The sequence below is a fragment of the Labrus bergylta genome, chromosome 19, assembly GCF_963930695.1.
Source record: "Labrus bergylta chromosome 19, fLabBer1.1, whole genome shotgun sequence".
Taxonomy (NCBI): Eukaryota; Metazoa; Chordata; class Actinopteri; order Labriformes; family Labridae; genus Labrus; species Labrus bergylta.
Window position 1 is genome coordinate 5,184,374 of NC_089213.1, and position 18,654 is coordinate 5,203,027.

General features: G+C 41.1%; 1 protein-coding gene across 1 annotated transcript; it reads left to right on the forward strand.

Moving 5' to 3' along the window:
- The first annotated feature begins 686 nt into the window (after positions 1-686).
- On the forward strand, positions 687-17,581 carry eloa (elongin A). Its single transcript, XM_065948303.1, has 12 exons — positions 687-809; positions 5,201-5,257; positions 6,850-6,962; positions 7,631-8,247; positions 9,280-9,620; positions 11,085-11,196; positions 11,950-12,102; positions 12,322-12,419; positions 13,419-13,599; positions 14,018-14,150; positions 15,610-15,791; positions 15,913-17,581. The coding sequence occupies exons 1-12, from the start codon at positions 738-740 to the stop codon at positions 15,972-15,974; spliced, it is 2,121 nt and encodes a 706-aa protein (XP_065804375.1). The 5' UTR covers positions 687-737; the 3' UTR covers positions 15,975-17,581.
- The last annotated feature ends 1,073 nt before the right edge of the window (positions 17,582-18,654 follow it).

Consider the following 18,654-nt stretch of genomic DNA (forward strand, 5'->3'; position numbering starts at 1 on the left):
GGTATGAAAGTGGCAGTTAGTGTGTTTTCCTTCTACTTTCTGAGGAAGTGAAGACTGAATTGTCAGATTTGTTTTATGTTGGTATAGAGATATTCATTCATTCACTGTAATTGGACAGACCATCCAGATATTTATTGTTTGCTTTTTGAGTAAAGGGGGGGCAGGCAAAACAAGAATTAGTGTAAATTGTTTTTCTTTTTTCTTTTTCCTTTTCTGTTGCGTGTTTTGACATGTACGGAACAAATAAATAAAAATAATGAAATGAAATGAAATAACAGAGTGTAAACCAGAATTTTCCTCAGGGATTAATAAAGTTTGTAAATCAAATTATATTTTTTAAAAGCCTACTAATCCACAATGTACTTTAGTTTATAATAATATCTTACGAATACTTCTTGAATACTAGCAGTTGGCCAAACGGTAAATCATCCTGAAAGCTAATTCAGCGTTTTTTTTCACTGACGTCATCCTGACAGGTGCTCCCTGCGTGCGCCGTCAGCTGTGCAGTGACGTGATTCCGTATTTCACGACCTTTCTAAAAAAACAAACAATTTAATTGGTTTTAAACCCATTGCTTTTTTTATACCATTATGTTGTATCTGTATTAATAATTAATAATTATTAATTAATAATTATTGTTACCATCCCTAAACTAGCGGAACCTCTCCGGCTCCCCCTCCTTTCTGTGTGCGCTCAGGATGAAGTAGCTTCCGGGCGACAGGGTACCAGCAGTAAACATGGCGGAGGAACTGCTGGAAACAGTGGACAGACTTCAGTCCCGGCTCCTGGAGAATCCGGAGCCGCGAAAGGTAACGACTAAACCGGTCGAAACGGACAGATAAGGTTGTCAGCATCGGCCATCTCCCCAAAATGAGACGGTTTGTCGCCGCTGGTCAAGCGAAGCGGCGGCCGCGGCAGGTCTCCGCAAGTCGCAACCGTTTTTTAAATGCTGCGTTGACGGTCGATCCGGACTTCTGTAAATCGTACACGTTGAAGATCTTTCAGTCGCTGTTTTTACTTAAACAGAATAGTGTAAAGTTGTGAATTAAAAATCCGTACGAGTACTAATTTGGGATTTTGTTTTGATCCACGAGTGAAGCGGCTTCAGGAGAAAATGACCATGTCACAACCATAATGTAAACAACCAACAGAGGATTGAAAGTTATGATCAGGCCTGCTGCTCATTAAAAATTAAAGAGTCTTTGATGTTTTTGTACAGTAAAAGTGTCAGCACAAGTTACAAGAAGGATATTATAGGCTTATATTCGTTTTCTGTCTGTAATATTACACTGAATAGTAACAGTTCTAAGTTATTATACAAAATTGCAAAAAGAAGAAATCAATTCAATTCAATTCAATTCTAAAAAACTTTATTTGTCCCCGGGGGGCAATTCAAAGTCACACAGAGCAGTAAATTAACAACAGTGCAGGTAAACAAAACATTTTAACCTAAATATAAAGTGTCAATTAAAATACAACTTAAAGCTTAAACTTAACTTAAAAATACAAAATATAAAAGAGTAGATTTAAGTGGACAGCGATCGGACTAACAGATGTAAACAGAACTATGTGCAGTAAACGAGAAATAAATATATATACAGAACTATGTGCAGTAAACGAGAAATATATATATATATATACACAGAGCTATGTGCAGGTAGGCTAAATACTAAATGATAAGTTATAAGGTGCATGGTGAATAATGGAACAACAGAACTAATATATACAATATAACTGTAAAGGTAAAAATTAGATAAATAAATGATTATATAAAATTGCAAAAAGAAGAAGTTAAGGGACATTCAAAAATACTATGATGAGCAGAAACGTTGTATTTCAATGACAAAGGGACATGACAGCCTTTTCGCCCAATAGCCAATCATGATAATTCACATTTATTGGTTTGTAAGGTAATTAACGTCTTTTTTTTCTTTTCTTTTTTTTTTTTACTGTGCTTACCAATCACTTGGTTTGAAAACATTTAGAATAGAATTACTTTATTGATCCCAAACTGGGAAATTGTGGCGTTCAAGCAGCAGGTTATTCAAACACACAATATGAGTAAAAAACACAATGTTAGCAATCTAAACATAATATAACATTAAATACAAAGTAAATAAGCACTAAAAATATCTAAACTAAGAATGTGAATATATACAACCAGGATTTAACTGAGCATTACTAGTCTTAAATAGGAAGATTAAATGTAAAATGCAAAAACAGAGTTGTAAATGGTTGTAAATTACATTTGAAAGATTAAATGTAAATGTGTAAAAACAGAGTTGTAAATGGACAGTATTGACATAAGTTAAAGTGCATGAGTGTAAACATATTATAAGCAGAAACTATACAATATAACGGCGAGTAGACAGACAAATGAAGTGAACATGAGTGCAGGGATCATTTGTAAATTTAAAATGTGCAGAACAGATTACAGTAAAGGAGAGACAGATATTATCATGATGACAGTTCTCTGCTCGCATGAGGTGAGCTGTTGTACAAAGACGAGCACACATGAAATGCTTTGGATACTTCTGAGTAGAAAATTGCACACGACACAAACAATTAAGTACTTACGACAATAATTTCAAATCAAGTTGTGTAAGAGTTTTTTATTGTTTGTTTTAAATTTAACATTTTAAAATAGTATTTCGTTATGAAACACTAGACCTCATTTACAATTGCGGCGTTTCCGACAGTTTGTGAAGGCATCACGTGAGACGTCACGATAATTAAGGGCTTTTAACTTCTTTCAACGTACCGCTTCAGCCCTTTTATATGTTATAAAAGATGACGTGAACACCTGCCCGCTTGGTTGAATACCTGTCGGCGTTTCCTTCTGTCTGTCATGGAAATATTAAAATAAACAAACCATCATTCATCTTCTTGCGAATCTCGGGGCCAGAGTAGCCATTAGCCTTGTTAGCTTTCCAACGTTAGTGCGAGAGTCATGACAGAAACAGCGGCTGCAGGCCTCTTATGTTCACCTGGTGTTGATTATTCACCTTTTATAAATCACTATAAGTCACTGCGCAGACATCCCCTCTTAAAGCAGAGCAAAATGCAGGACGGATAAAGAATTGTTCACAATGTCCGACCTCTCCTTTGTTTACTTTCACTGCTGAATTGAGGACACTTGTCTCAAACACGAAGCCTCCTCCTCTTTGGGAGATGTTTGATTTACAGATTGATGTCGGCTCTGCAGGGGGTCTTTATTTATCCACAGATGTAGAAATCACAGTTCAGTGATTGTTCAGTGATTTGACTGCAGCCCGGCCCCGTTGCAGGCCATGATCAGTCTCCATGACGCAGGGCTGCTTAATCTCTCTGTTTTGGGTCAGTTAAAGGGTCACAAAAGGTCATTAAGAACACTTTGACAACCAGGTGAATATTCTTCATGCCAGACACTTTAATGATGACATAATGTAAACCAAATGGTGTCAACTTCTGAGACTGTTATCGTGTTTATAATGCTGAATGGCGGTCACAACAAGGTCAGCAGTGACGATTTAAAGCAACGATATGAAACTTTTCCATCGTTAAACAGTCATTTCAAAGCAAATCTTACCGCGCAACGACTTTCGACAGGCAGAACGGCGTCTCTTCCATGTCCACAGAGCGCGCCGGTCGCCTGTTTATAGCAGTATGTCACTTTGGCAGCTTGCGCTTGTTCTCCCATGAGATATGCGTGTGTCTTTACAGCGCTACAGGCATTAAGCCCGTCTCACTACTGTTCGAATGAATGACTAAGACGCAGAAGAGGACGATGAGGCCATCAACAGAGAGTGACCAAGCGAGAAGCAGAGCGTACGTCCCCGCAGCTGTTATTCATAACGGATTGTAACGTTAGTCTGTGTAGTTATCGGTGTCATCATTGTCTCATGTTGAGCAGCTTTACCGGGTGCAGAAAGCCGTCTAACTCAGGTTTTGCATACAAACAAATATATGAATCTATCTTCTGTCAAAACAAAAGTTGTCTCGACGACGGGCTGTAGACGCTAGCAGAGTCATATTGCACAATAAACGTACCTGTACCTCGTCAGTCGACGTTTGTGTTTGGCTTCTCTCAACTCAACCCCCTCTGAATGTCAACAAACGCACGATGTCTTACGACAGTGCAGTTGCACTCAGAGACCTTGGGTCGGCGCCAAAGCCCACCTTACCTAATTCCTGCATAAGGTTGCGTTAAGTAGTGACTGAACAGGCAAAGGTAGATGCAAACTGCTTATAAGAAACTGCTTATACTGCTTGTAAGAATAACTACTGACTTAATGATGATGGTCTCCATATTATTGATGATGATGATGGTTGTGACGATGGTTTTTCTTTGATAACGATGGCTTATAAGATGGTTTCTATACTGATTAGAGCTCTCAAGAACTGCCCTCAATGTTGTGCTTTGCCTCTGGTCACTTCCTGTCAGCACCTGTGTGTCCAATCGGACTCAAAGCTGATCGTTTGCTCTTACTGACATTGTTCCCTTTTTTCTAGATCCTTGCTTGTGTTGTTCTTACTCTCTGATGTACGACGCTTTGGATAAAAGCGTCTGCTACGTGAATTGTAGAAAACCTATCCTACATTCTGTCTTTATATTTGGGGACACAGCAGCTCAGTCTGTAGCTTGGGTTGGGAGCTGTTACCTCCCGAGTACTGCCGAGCAAGGCACCAAACCCCCAACAGCCTCTCCCAGTGTGACTGCCCCACTCTGACATCTCTCAATGCATGGCCACAGGTCCTGTTTGTACATGTGGGGGAACTTAGAAAGCTACAGAAAATAAAATTGACTTCATTCATATATTTTGTTTTGTTTGATTTTTAAATCAAAATACTGATTTTTAAAGTATAAGTTCTGTTGCTGACTTATTTATCGCTGTACAAACAATCTCTAGGTCATGGTAATGTTTTATATCAACATATTCTGTCAACAACACAGGTTTCAGATTTCATTTAGAGTTTATACTCAGAAATATTGACAAAATATTCTTTACTCAAGGTTAGCTTGCTCGCTTTAAAAAAAAAAAAAAAAATCCTTTCAACCTTATCTCCTGGTCTCGTTTAGCAAAGGGAGTCTGCTCATGTTTTCGTGTTTTCATTGAGATAATTCGATTGAACGTCAGTCATGTGATGACGTGTGAACCTCTATGAAAGTTAAACACTAGAATCTTCTCATTAATCGTGTTTTTCTTTGTTTCTTTTTCAGGTTTTAAAAACTTTCAAAAGACTGGGGGAGCTTCCAATGACCGTGGACATACTGGTGGTAAGATTTCAATTTCTTGTTTATACTGGAGCCCAACCGATAATATCGCAAGTGACTGTCGCTATCGGCTAATTTTATCTTCAACAAGCGCCGATATTCCAAGATGTATTCACCTGTCAAATAGCATTTCATTTGAGTATCGTGTATTACACTAGCAGCTCTCTGTCACCAGCAGAGTGTGCTGTATGGATTACAACGAGCATCATCACTCTCCAGAGTGTCAGGCGGTGATGCATGTACATGCTCAGTTACTTTCCAGTTGAGTGACCATCTTGTCTTCATTATAAATCTTTTCCACGAGTGTTTGATAACTGCATTTGACGGATCAACGCAATAAATGTGTATTTATCCCTACAGATCAAACATAGATCTTAGGGCGCATTCACACTAGTTGTCCCGAACCGTACATAAGCACGATTGCACACTGCTCCAGGACTAACCGGGCCTGAGCACGGTTACCTCTTGTACACAATGTTGTTATACAACACATGCATGTCTTTATGTAATTATGAAGCTTCCTTAGTTTACAAGACAGACGGACTTGAGGAGGAGAAAAAAAAGACGCGCTGTCGAGTCTGTGTTCGTACATCGGAGAACAACACAAAGAACATGACAGCTACATTACTGACTTTGTGGTTTATTTTGAGTCACTTTAGTCAGATACAGCCAGAACACTTCTTTCTCGATTAATGAAGACTGTCCACGTTGTGTACCCGCGTGCTTGTGCTCGGGCATTAACTGTACCAGGCTGAAGCACACCTCTCCAAAGCCTGCCAGGGCCAAGGAAGTGTACCGAGCTTGAGCGCGGTACGGAGCACTCACACTAGTCAAACAAACTGGACTTTAGGGTTGATGCGTCCTTGGGATTGCCTAGTGTGAGTGGGCCCTAGGAAAGATATCTACAAATGTATTGGTATCACACTTTTTTTCTCTCCAATAGAGAAAAAAAGCTACCCCAGATTGGGGTATCTGCCCCAACAATTCCAGTTTCGGTCGGTATGTTTATACCCTGTAGATTTCTGTAGAAAAAGTTGAAAAAAAGAAGGGAGTTAATGCCACAGTAGTGAGAGAAATAGTTTGAACTCCTTCTGCAGCTCACAGTCTGACAGACAAGCTCAGTGAATAACCAGTTTAGGATGTTTCCTTTGAAGCATTAACTCCTGACTACTGCAGTGAAATGACATTATAAGACAGTGCTTGGCTGTGCAGTGAATGTGATCTTTCTTGAGAACAAACATGCCTCGCACTGTCAGCTTTTTCTTTCCTGTCAGATGTGATTTATGGCATTTATCAGCACAGCCTCAACATGTTTCTAACCAATCAGATATCTCACCTGCAGCCTGCTTAGATATGATAACAAGTGTGAAAGTCAAATCCACACTTGAGCTCAACGATGAACACATGCAGGCACTAAATGTACCTGGAAGTTAAGATATGTCTCATGTGATATCAAAAGCTTGAGGTCCAGATTCTAAGGCTTTAACCGTGTAGTTGCAAACAGTATATAAGCTTCAGCTTGTGTTGTGGGACTTATTGTGTAAATCTTTGAATGATCAGTGTCAACATTTTCACTCTGTCTCGTTCCCTCGTAGGAAACTGGAGTGGGGAAGACTGTGAATTCTTTCAGGAAACATGAACTCGTTGGAGAGCTGGCGAAAAACCTCGTAGCCAAATGGAAGAAACTGGTTCCTCAGTCTGCAGACAGGTACGTTCTGCACACATGTGCCCCAACATGCAAAAGAGCAGGGACTAGTGGAGCAGTCGGTTCTTTCACTCTCATGTGTCTTTGCTCAAATCCAGAGTACTGAAGCAAACTTTAAATGAACCTCTTAAATGAATGCATAGTGCAGTAGACACACAGCCCTGTTCAGGATGTAAATAAATCATTGTTGAGTTTCCTTCTAAGGCTGGCTACACACTTGAAGATTTTCATATCTTAATGATTTTAAAAACGTAGGAGACCACAGACTGAAGGGTTAAAGATTTTTTATTTTTGGGCAGTTTTTTGTGCCTTTTATTAGAACGATAAGACAATGGATAGAATCGGAAATCAGGGAGAGAGAGAGAGAGAGTGGGGAATGACATGCGGGAAAGGAGCCACAGGTGGGATTCGAACCTGGGCCGCCCGCTTGGAGGTTTCACAGTGGGCATCGACAGACACGAGATCTCACAGAAACTCGCTTGATTAAACGTGACTTCAGAAGAAAAAGTAATATGGAGGGCGAACGACGGACGAACAACGTCATATTTTACAGATTAAACTTTTTAAAGACAATTCATTTCATGAACCACTTCGTTTTCGTTCATTTTCTTTAACCTGATAATAACTGGTGCGTTTGTGACTCACAATCAGTTTTGATTTTTCTACTTCAGACCCGCCAACAGTCACGCTAAAGAGGCACCGCGGTCACATGGACACTCTCGAGAACCAGAGGCAGCTGAAGAAGGAGGCCACAGACGAACCAGGGAGCCGTCCCCTGACGAGGAGCCCTCCTACATGGAAGAGGAGGAGGAGGAGGAGGAGGAGGAGGAGGAGAGAGGTTATCACACGAACTACTCGCCCTCGCCTCCTCATCACGAGCAGTACAGCCCTCCGCAGAGAGGAGGATACCACTCAGACGAGTATGAGAGCCCCGAGCCCGAGCCCGAGCTTGAACCTGAGCCTGAGCCTGAGCCCAGTCCCCCCCCTCCTCCATCTCGTAAGGACATCCGCCACACCAAACCAAGCAAAGAACCCAGCAAAAACCACAATCATGGCGACAAAAACAGGGACAGAGACGAGGAAAGACGGCAACGCCACGCACAGATGAGTGGTGATCGAGGAGGAGGAGGAGGAGGAGGAGGGGGTGGGGGAGGGGGAGGTGACGGAAAGAAACGCAGCGCAGACCGAGACAGACAACAGAGTCCAGTACAAAAGTCCTCAAAACATAACAAGAAGTCCAGCACGCATGAGAGTAAGAGGGAGGAGAAGAAGAAAGCAGGAGATGAGGGTGAGTGTGTTTCTGATGGACGAGCGAGAGAAACAAACAAAAGTCGTGCATCTCTTTGTCCTCTGCACGGACGGATTATAAGTAACTTTTATAAAGGTGATAATGGAATTAAAGCAGGTATCTAATATCAAAGGAGAGCGGCTCTATACATTCAGCAGTGTCTTATAATGACTGTGTTTGATCCATGATGGAAAGTTGGCAACTCAACCCACACATATTAAAACCAAACCAACTTTCAGATGCATATTGTTACTTTAAATTGAACTCAGAATCTTGTTTTCAGATGTTTATTAGTTCGTCTCTGTCTCACAGAACCTTGCTAGTGAAACACGACAGTAGAGGCGGGGGGATTGTGGAGTCAGGAGGGGAGGGAGGAGCTGAGGGATGAAGGAGATGAGTTTGTGTCGATCTGGAAATCACATATTCAGCCTTTAAAGTGAAGCTCGTCTGCAGAGAAGCCTTTAACTGTAAAACCTTGTTTTGATTCTCCAGAGCAGCAAATGTAAAGGCATAGACATTTGACTTTAAAAGTGCATTTCATGATATTTAATCTTTGTAGAAGCCGAAGACGTTACTTTTTTAAATGTTGTTTCAGCTTCATCACCCCACGATAAATGTGTCCACAACAGGGAGCTACATCCTGTTCTGACTGAAACTGAGATACTGAAGATAAAGCCTGTTTGTTGAATGAATCGACAGGAAATGACAAGTTATTCTTTATTAGCAAAAAGGGAAACCAGTTCACAAACATCAGCCGGTGATCTGCCCTTAGACAGCTGGACACATGGACATCAGATTTTAGTATATCTCCTACTTTGTAGGTATCCACACAAAGCATCACAGTCAGTCTTTAACATATTTTATTATTTTAAGCCGCTACAAACCGCCTATGAAAAGTTCCCCCCAGGTAATGAAAATATGAAGAATTTAATTAATTCAGTCGGTTACACACGTTATTCATTAAATTCAACACTCCAGATTTCCCATGATTCACTTTGTCCTCATCGGTTCTTTCTGCCTCTATGTTTCCAGGGCGACCACGGGTGCCGAAGGACTCTCCACCCAAAGAGGAGGAAGAAGACGACTTTGAGACCCCCACCATGTCCTTTGAGTCTTTTCTCACGTATGACGCCCCGATACCTGTAAAGAAGAAGAAGAAGCCGTCGTCGTCGTCATCCTCGTCGCACAGCCGGCCGTCTCACTCTGCATCCTCCACGTCATCATCCCATCGCACACACGACCCTGCGCCCGCACCATCCTCCTCCTCCTCCTCCTCATCCTCCAAAGTGAGCAAAGCTAACGGTACTCAGAGCAGCAAGAGGACGCATTCAGGATCCAGTTCCGCTGCAGCAACACCTGAGAAACGAAAAAGGGTAAGAAGACCCCTCCGGTGTCACGTCCAGTTTATGCGTCTCTGTGTGAAATTCAAATTTTTGCTGGAGCATAAGTCCCAAACCTGGAGTTCCTCAGGGCTCACTGTTAGGGCCACAGCAGATCCCACAGAAATACAGAGCTTCTTTTTAAAAAATGACATGAGAGCTATCCATGGTGAATTTCCAGCCTGCCCATCTGTCCTTAGTCCTCAAGGCTCAAGAAAAGGAGAAAAATATCAAATCTAAAACTGTCTAAAAAGAAAATTACCAAACTCACTGAAGAACCCTCAAATAATGCTAGCAACAATTCCATTGGTTGAATGATTATTTTAAAATTGCAGCTTGTTTCAAGTGTGAGAGTCTGATTTCCTCTCGGAGCTGTGAGCCCATCAAAACTTTTCTCCATGAACCAAGGCCTTGCATCATTTCTTTTTTTTTTGGCAAGTTTGTACATCTACTTTATTCCCCATCAAGGTTTTTGCAGAGTAGAGAGTAGCTTTAGCCTTGCAAACTTCAAAGTCTACTATAACAACAACAAACATTCTTTTATGAGTTCTCTCCATCACTTAGAGCAGACAAATCAAATAAGTTGTTCAAACAAACCACCACTCTGATATTTACGAAAGGCTCGCTTCCTCTCTGTATGTTATGCTAAGCTAACTGTCTCTTGGCTGTACCTTTTATGTTGAAACAAAAGCTGTAGAAGCGACATCTTTCAGTCTGGTTATAAGGGGGGACAAAGCTTTAAGCAAAATGTCAAATTATTCACCTTATCTTTTGGGGAGGTTGGGCTCTCTTCTCTGCCCACTTTCTCTTAATTTCCTGCAAAGAGGAGTTTGAATCTGGCTATAAAATCGATATCTAAAGTCTCCATATTACCTATAAAAGCAGTTAAGACCATTGGGAATAAGTTGGAGACTTTCTATCAATGGGTCAGCGGGTTATCTCATGTCATATGAGGCGATTTAAAAACTCAGAGATCTGGGGCGCCGGATAGCCTAGAAGATATGAAGCACGCCCCAGGTACAGAGGCTACAGTCCTCGCCTCAGCTGCCGTGGGTTTGAACACGGCATCAGACCTTTGCTACATGTCATCCCCTGACTCTCTCCTCCCAACGTTTCCTGTCTCTCTTCAACTGTCCTATCCATTAAAGGCAGAAATCGCCAAAATAGTATAACTTTAAAAAAACATTGAGATCTGAACCTTTGTTCACATTTTCCACTGAAAAGATTCACAGTGAGTGAAACATTTGATTGTTAATCAGAACACTCCTCTTACACATGCACAGACCAGGGTCAGCATGAGAGATGAAGTACTGCTTTTTCCACAAGGGGGCGTCAAAATCAACCAAGGCAAATGTTTCTCACAGGAGCTTAAATGTATGATCCTTAACGTATAAAACGCTGAGTTTGAAAAGTTGTTTGCAGATCCTCCTCGTTCATTTTACGTTTTGTTGTTTTCAGGTTGTTGAGGTTGTTGCCACTCTTCCTGACATCCCTCTGCCGGCGATTCAACCCAACTACAGACCTCTGCCCTCCATCGACGTCACACCGCTGTCCCCTCAGAGACGGAAAGGTAGCAAAGCCCTCACCTTTGAATAACTGCTAACTGGGGGTGCCAGTGGCCTAGTGGTTAGTGTGTACAGAGGCTGAAGTCCTCCAAGCGGGCGGCCCGAGTTCATATCCAACATGTGGCTCCTTCACCACATCATAGTTTTATCTCGAAACACCTGATGTCCTTAATGTCACAGTTAAAGAATCGTTCTTTCCTTTTTCTTGTGGATTTATTGGCCATTTATACAGCCGACCGAGTTCCTAATTTAATCTTTTATAGAGGATGCTCGTGCTTCAAAAAGACCTCAGACATAGAACGTAATGAAAACATCTTCATTAAGATTCAGGCCGTAACTTACACTAGCAAAGGAGCCTCTTAAAGTTTACATTTGTCTCATTTCTGTAGACTGATTTGACAAATATTCTTCGCTGTGTCGTCAGCAGAAAGGTCTTATCACACTCCTCTGGAGAATCCTTTTAAGTACACCTCAAACAGGAAGCCACGCCTCTTAAAGATGGCCAGGTGTAGAGGAGAAACCTGATAACCTCCTCTGTGTATGAGCAGGTCTGTCTGTCCTGGTTTCTCATGACTTCCTCTGATTCAGGTGAACGTGATCTTGGCATCGAACACAAAGCTGAAGGAGGAAGTGGAAACTTGAATCAATGCGAATTGTGATCTAGTTCTCTTTGAGGATCCAGCGGTTCATCCCGACCTGCTCTCTGGGTCACACTGCCGTCTGACTCCCACTCCTTTCTTCACTTTCTTCACTTTCAGTTCCTGTGTGCAACGACGAGGAGGACGCCGGCTTCACGGGGAAGCGGTTCAACTCTAAGATGGTCGTCTACTCTGGATCAAAGTCCGCGTACTTGCCCAAGATGATGACTCTGTACGAGCAGTGCATCCGCGTGCTGCAGAACAACATTGACTGTGAGTTAAGCTGCTGAATGTTCAGATCATGAGCAACAAACCCTCAGAACACTTTGAGGCTCACACAGATGCCTGCAGTGCTGTAAATGTTTGTAAAATGTGTTTGTTGTGTGTAAAATATAAACAGAAAGCTGAGACTATCACCCATCTGTCATCTCAAGGTGTTTAAAACACAAAATGAACACAGGTGTGACTTCTGATTCCTCTCTGCTCTTTCAGCGATCGCTGAAGTGGGAGGAGTTCCGTTTGAGATCCTGGAACCGGTACTGGAGCGATGTACGCCCGAGCAACTGTACCGCATCGAGCAGAGCAATCAGGTAACACACACACACACACACACACACACACACACACACACACACACACACACACACACACACACACACACACACACACACACACACACACACTCTTTCTGGACTTACTGGACTCACAGCTGGAGATTATGTGTGTCTGACTCGACATACTCCGAGGTAGAGGAAGTAGGAGGAGTCTTAACTGTTTCTGTGTTAATATCATTAGAATGTGTTATCAGGACGTTTCTGCAACACAAACTCAACAGTAGAAAACAGACAGACGACCAAGGAGAGCAATATAAAACAGCAAAAGTTTGCTAAAGGTTAAAAACATCGTCGCCCCTGCCCTCCTCCTCACAGTGAATGAATGTCACAGAATAAAGCGTTCACGTTTAGAGCTCAACTGTGACCCGCGGTTCTGGTTCCAGAAGTACATTTCCCCCTTCAAATCCTCCACTGACGTTTCAGAAAATCTTAAAATCGATATTTTTATTTTTGAAATCAGGCCGACCGGCTACCTGAATACTCATTACTATAAAACATTTGATTCTTGGAAAAAAAAAAACGTTGGAAAACAGCGAAAAGGAAGACTGTATATTATTTTTTCCAGGAGTGAAGGAACTACACATCCCACAATCCATTGCAATTCCAAACAAAACGCTTCTTTCAAAACGCACACAGATCTTCTTTCTACAATTATCTTCACTGTAGTGTTTATATTGTCAATAATAATGATGTCATATGTCGTAGTTTGTGTTTATTTTGTGTTGAACATCTGTAAACTTTACGGGGGTCAGCCCTGTGATTGAGAGTGTACCCCGCCCCTTGCCTCTAATGTCAGCTTGGATTGGCTCGAGCCCCCCCTGCGGCCCCCGACCCACACAAGCTGTATAGATTACAGATGGATGGATAATGTTATGTCAAACAGATTGTGCCTTCATTCACAAGCAGGGCATTTTTGTAGTTTGTTATCTGGTTTTATCGAGGACAAAGAAATGTAACCTTTCCCTCTCCTTTCAGTGGTTTACAGAGGACTCCGACGATCTGTGGATGCGTCACTGTCAGCGGGACTTTCGGCGGCAGTCTCCTCAGGAGTACGAGTCGTGGAGGGAGATGTACCTGCGGCTGCACGACGAGCGCGACGAGCGACTGAGGCTGCTCACTCAGAACATCTCCGCGGCACACGCCCACAAGCCCAAAGGTCTGAGAACACTTTGACACACTAAACGATTCCAATGTGACAACTCTTCATGCATTTCACAGCGTAACACCGGAATAAAGCTCATCACAAAAGTCGAATCTGGAAAAAAGAAATGCATGGATGACTTCTTCTGAGTCACCAGGAATAAGGAACGACCTGGTTTTTGCTTAATTGTCTAATTTGTGCAAAGCAGGACTGCATCGCTTTGATCACCTGGGTATCAAAAAATAGCTCCGAGTCAGCGATGACCCCCTGGGTTGCTGCACAGACTCAGGGAGAGATTTTTAACGGAGCTAGTACCGGGACCAGAGTGATTAAAAAATAACTCTTAGATAGAAACATACTTCACAGGGATGTGACGGTGTACAGAAGCACTGTTCAGGTAGTTTAACTGTTGTCGTTGTGTTCATCTATGCAGGGCGGCAGGTCAAGATGGCATTTGTGAATTCTGTCGCCAAGCCTCCGCGTGACGTCCGCCGACGACAGGAGAAGTTCGGCACCACGAGCGGTTTGTCCACAGCCGCCACCACCGCGGCTGCGTGTCCCATCAAGTGAGTGACGCGCTGCCACTTCTAATCTATAATGTCATTCAGAAATATTAGAGCGGCATGTCGACCTCCAGTGTGTTGTTTCTGTAGAATGTTTACATTTAAATACGTTTTATAACAACAAATGAAACATCACATCACGTGTGGAGTAAATGTGGAAACATAATAATAAGGTACAGAAGATGAATGGAAAAAAAAAAAGACAAGTAAGGAGAAACTTTTAAAAGGAGAATAACAAGATATATTCAAAATAAGACAAGGCAGTATTTAAAAAATACAGCCTAAATCTTATATTCTGGTCTTTCACACAAACAGTTTTTTTTACAAAACGATACATCCAATCACAGAAATACAATTTACCTTTTTCCTTTTTTTTTTAAACATATATGCATATGTACACAGTCACATATACACATATAAAAACGAAAATAACCAAAAAATAAAACAAAGCAAAACAAAAACACTCTGATAAGAATGTAGAAGAAAATAATTAAATTAAATTAAATTACAGAGTAAAGTGTAATAAACAATGCACAACCCCCCACTCAGCGCATCAGTAACAGGCACACATTCAATCGGGTAGTACCTCTAAATAAGTGAAATAGGAAATAAAGGGTTGCCATTTGTGGAAAAATTTGACTGTACATCCTCTCAACGTGTATTTAATTTTCTCATGTTTAAAAAAAAACATGATGTCTTTGAGTCACCGGGAGATAGACGGATATTTATCAGACTTCCAATGCAACAATAAGGAACGTCTTGCTAGTAAGGACGTGAAAGCTATTATGTACAAACAGGTTCAACTTTTGTCAAAGCCACAGAAAGAAGTCTGTCAACGTCCTGAAACGATTGAAAAACAAGATAACAAGATTGAAAAAAATTTGAAAAAAACTCCATTATTGAATTTGAGACTTTGACATTCAGCTTCGGGCGCACTCACACAAGGCAATCTGGACCGTACCCAAGCATGTTTGACCCCCTACAGTCCAGTCCGTTTGAGTAGTGTGAGTGCTCCGTTTAATGCTCAAGCACAGGACACTTCCTTGGCCCAGGCACGGTTTGAAGAGCTGTGCTTCAGCACGGTACAGTTCATGCACAAGCACAAGTACAAGTACACAATGTAGACTTGAAGTATAATCGATCCCTGCCTCCATTATGGAGAAATCTCAAAGTGTTCTGGCTGTATCTGACTAAAACGACTCAAAATGAGCCACAAAGTCAGTAAAGTAGCTGTCATGGTATCTGTGTTCTCTGATGCGCAGACTTGACCGTGCGTCACTTTTTAATTTTTGTAGTCCGCCTGTCATGTAAACTCAGCACGCTTCATGATGATGTAAAGTCATGCATGTGTTCTACGACGTGAGGTCACCGTGCTCAGGCCCTGTTAGTCCTGGAGCAGTGTGTATGGGGTGCACCCTAATTCACCTATCTTTCTTTTCTTTTTTTTTATTTGTCTTTTCAGAATAAGACCAGCTACCACAGACTACTCCGGTGAATCAAGCCGCTCCTCTTCCTCCCAAAATAACGCTCCGCCTGGCTCGTCTCGCTCCTCTGCACCGGGTGGAGGAGGAGGAGGAGGAGGAGGAGCTGGAGGAGGAGCAGCTGGAGGAGGACATGCTGCCCGTGACAAACCACAGGTCAAAAGTAAGTGTGTGTTTTGTTTTTTTTTCTAAGCTGAATTTTTTTTTTTTGTTTACAATTATTTTTCTGATTTCCCTAAAAAAAATCTCTCAAACCGTTTCTCTGTATCTTCTTCCTCTCGCAGAAATCGCCCCGATGATGGCCAAAACTATCAAAGCGTTCAAGAACCGATTCTCCCGGCGATAGTGTGAATGAGGCTGAATGTATTTAATGAATTCCAACTGTTTTTAATTTAAAAGTTTAGAATAATGACCAGAAAACCCACCCACACGCCCCCTGTGTAAACATACACACAGACCATGATCTTCTCCCACCAAACATATCAAATGAACTTTTTGGTAGGGGTGGCATTTTTTTCTCACTCTCTCTCTCTCTTTTTTTTTAAGTGGTGGCATTTATTTTAGGAGTCCTGGAAAAAGTATTTAAATCACAAATTACTGTCATTGGGTGTCACATCTGTGGAAGGAAGTTATGTCACTAACTTCTTACTCGAAGTGAGAGGACACACACCCGTACAAACACACCGTCTGTTACGTTTTCTCTTTTAAAAAGAGAAAAAACTCAAACTTTTGGGAAATGCACTCGCATACTTCGTCACCGCAACTTGGACTTAGAGAGGATCGATGCCACTTTCATGTCTGCACTCTAAATATGAAGCTACAGCCAGCAGCGGTGTAGCTAAGCTTAGCGTAAACCAGCAGCAACGTAGCTTAGCATAAAGACTGAAGATGGAGGGAAAGAGCTCGCCTGGCTCCGTCACATCCACCTAAAAAACCTTCTAACGCTCACTTATTAACACATCCTATTTCTTCCATTTCTGTCATACAAACAGGAAAACATGTGAACTTGTTTTAAACAATGAGCCTGACTTTTCTTGGCCAGGAATCCTCGACAGGAAACGGCCAAACTTTATTTTGCACAAACTACTTGTTATATTTCTGCACAACTTCTCGTGTCAATGAGTGAGCATTAGACGTACAGGGCGAGCGTCTCTGCTGTTCTCTTCTGTTTCTTCCACGCCTTATGCTAAGCTAGGCTAACTGCCCACTGGTTGTAGGTAACTAAATAGTGTAAAGACAAGTTAGTGGGTATTGATGTCCTTCTTCAATGTTTTGGCAAAAAATGTGTACGTCCCAAAACATCAAACTTTTCCTTCATGGTTGAGAGCGTCGGTTCATTTTTGATCAGATGATGCACTACGTCAGGAAATCATGCTCTTATTTATATCTTTTAACGACATGCGTGGTGCACGGCAGCCATGGGATTGAGATTCTTAACAGAGGCATCAAGCGGCTGGTTGGAGCTCCACTTTTAAACAAAGCAAACATATTTTAACATGTTTTACACAGCGGTCGTTTTTTTTTTTTTTTTTTCATGTTTAGGGATGAAATGAGATTGATGAACTACACACACACACACACATACACACATACACACACACGCATTATATAGACTTTTTTTTTAACCCTCCTGTGGCTTCAGATCATGTTTTACCTGCTTGTCAAATGTGTGTATCTTTGTTTATATCTGCTCCACTGTGACAAGCTAGTTTGTGTGAGGGCTGCTGAAGAGACTGCAGGAAGAAGCAAATCAAGGAAAAAGAACAATAAGGAAGAAATAGGAAGAAAAAACAAGAAGTGCATCAGTCTACAACGATTATGAGATGTATTTATTTTCAACACTGGGACCCCACAGAACTGGCCTGAATGAAAGTAGATTCCAAATTGTAATTTTATTAGATTTTAATAAATGTTATATGGTCATTTTTATTAAAATTGACTTTTGCCCTTAAACCTGTTTGTTGTGTGTTTGTGTTTATCAGACAGCAGCGTAACTTTGCATCATAATGGACACATTCAGCTTGTACAGGAATAAAAGTGTGTGGCTTTATTTAAGAGCTTCCAACATGTGTTTAATTTCAACCTTGTAATGTCGCATTGATCCCGAATTAAACCTGAACTCTGTCCTTTGTTTTTGTTGTTATAAAGAAACGTTACCTTTACGACATCTGCGTCAAACGGTTTGCGACATCTTCGTCGTTTGGTGGTCAGAGAAGAGAGCCAATTGGAGCACTCATCACGTGTGTGGTGTTTTGCTGTCAAGTGGCTTCAAGGTTGCAGAAAATGACTTCCTGTGAGTTACTCTTCCCCTTCAAAATAAAATATCCTTAGGTATCAAGTGGAGGACACATTGGTATTTATTATTATGTAAACTCATTTACTCATTTATTTTAAATTAAATAAAATATTAAGTTTATTTTGTCAAATGTTCAGTCTTATTTTGTGGGACACACTTTAACAAAATCCAGAAATAAAATCTCGCCCCAGTTTGCCCGTAATTTACAGTTCAATATAAAGGTTTAAGAGAAAGAAGAGATAGAAATATAATAAACACGAGGGAAGTTCTGGTGCCAGGTTTCTTGAACTTTACATTTAAAAATAATAATAACAGGAGTTCATCAAATATAAGTGAGATACAGTAAAACCTAAATTGTATTATGATGTACTCATTTGATAAAGAGTTCATTTCAAATCAAATTTAAACCTCAAAAGGCAAAAAAAAAAGACAAATAGATGGATGGTAAGTAAAGTAACAGTAAATCCAGAGAAAGTAAATCATTAATTGACAGCAGTATTAGAAGTTTGGACCCAGGTTCTGTGTGAGTGAAATATACGAGGGTGGTGTTGGAAATCTTGCTAAAGAATTTAATTTCATCAAAGTTTTGATGCCACTCTAATTTACAAAATGTTTTATTTCTTCTTTTTTGATTTATGAATATTTATGAAAAACTTAAAGCTGCTGTTAAATCTAAATTTCAGGATTGCGGGATAAGGGTAGAGACAAACAGAGCAACAACAACAATACT

Coding starts and splice junctions, on each gene's coding strand:
- eloa (XM_065948303.1), top strand. CDS start 738: ATGGCGGAGGAACTGCTGGAAACAGTGGACAGACTTCAGTCCCGGCTC. Junction 12,103..12,321: donor GCTGCAGAACAACATTGACT/GTGAGTTAAGCT, acceptor CTGCTCTTTCAG/CGATCGCTGAAGTGGGAGGA. Junction 14,151..15,609: donor GCGGCTGCGTGTCCCATCAA/GTGAGTGACGCG, acceptor TTGTCTTTTCAG/AATAAGACCAGCTACCACAG.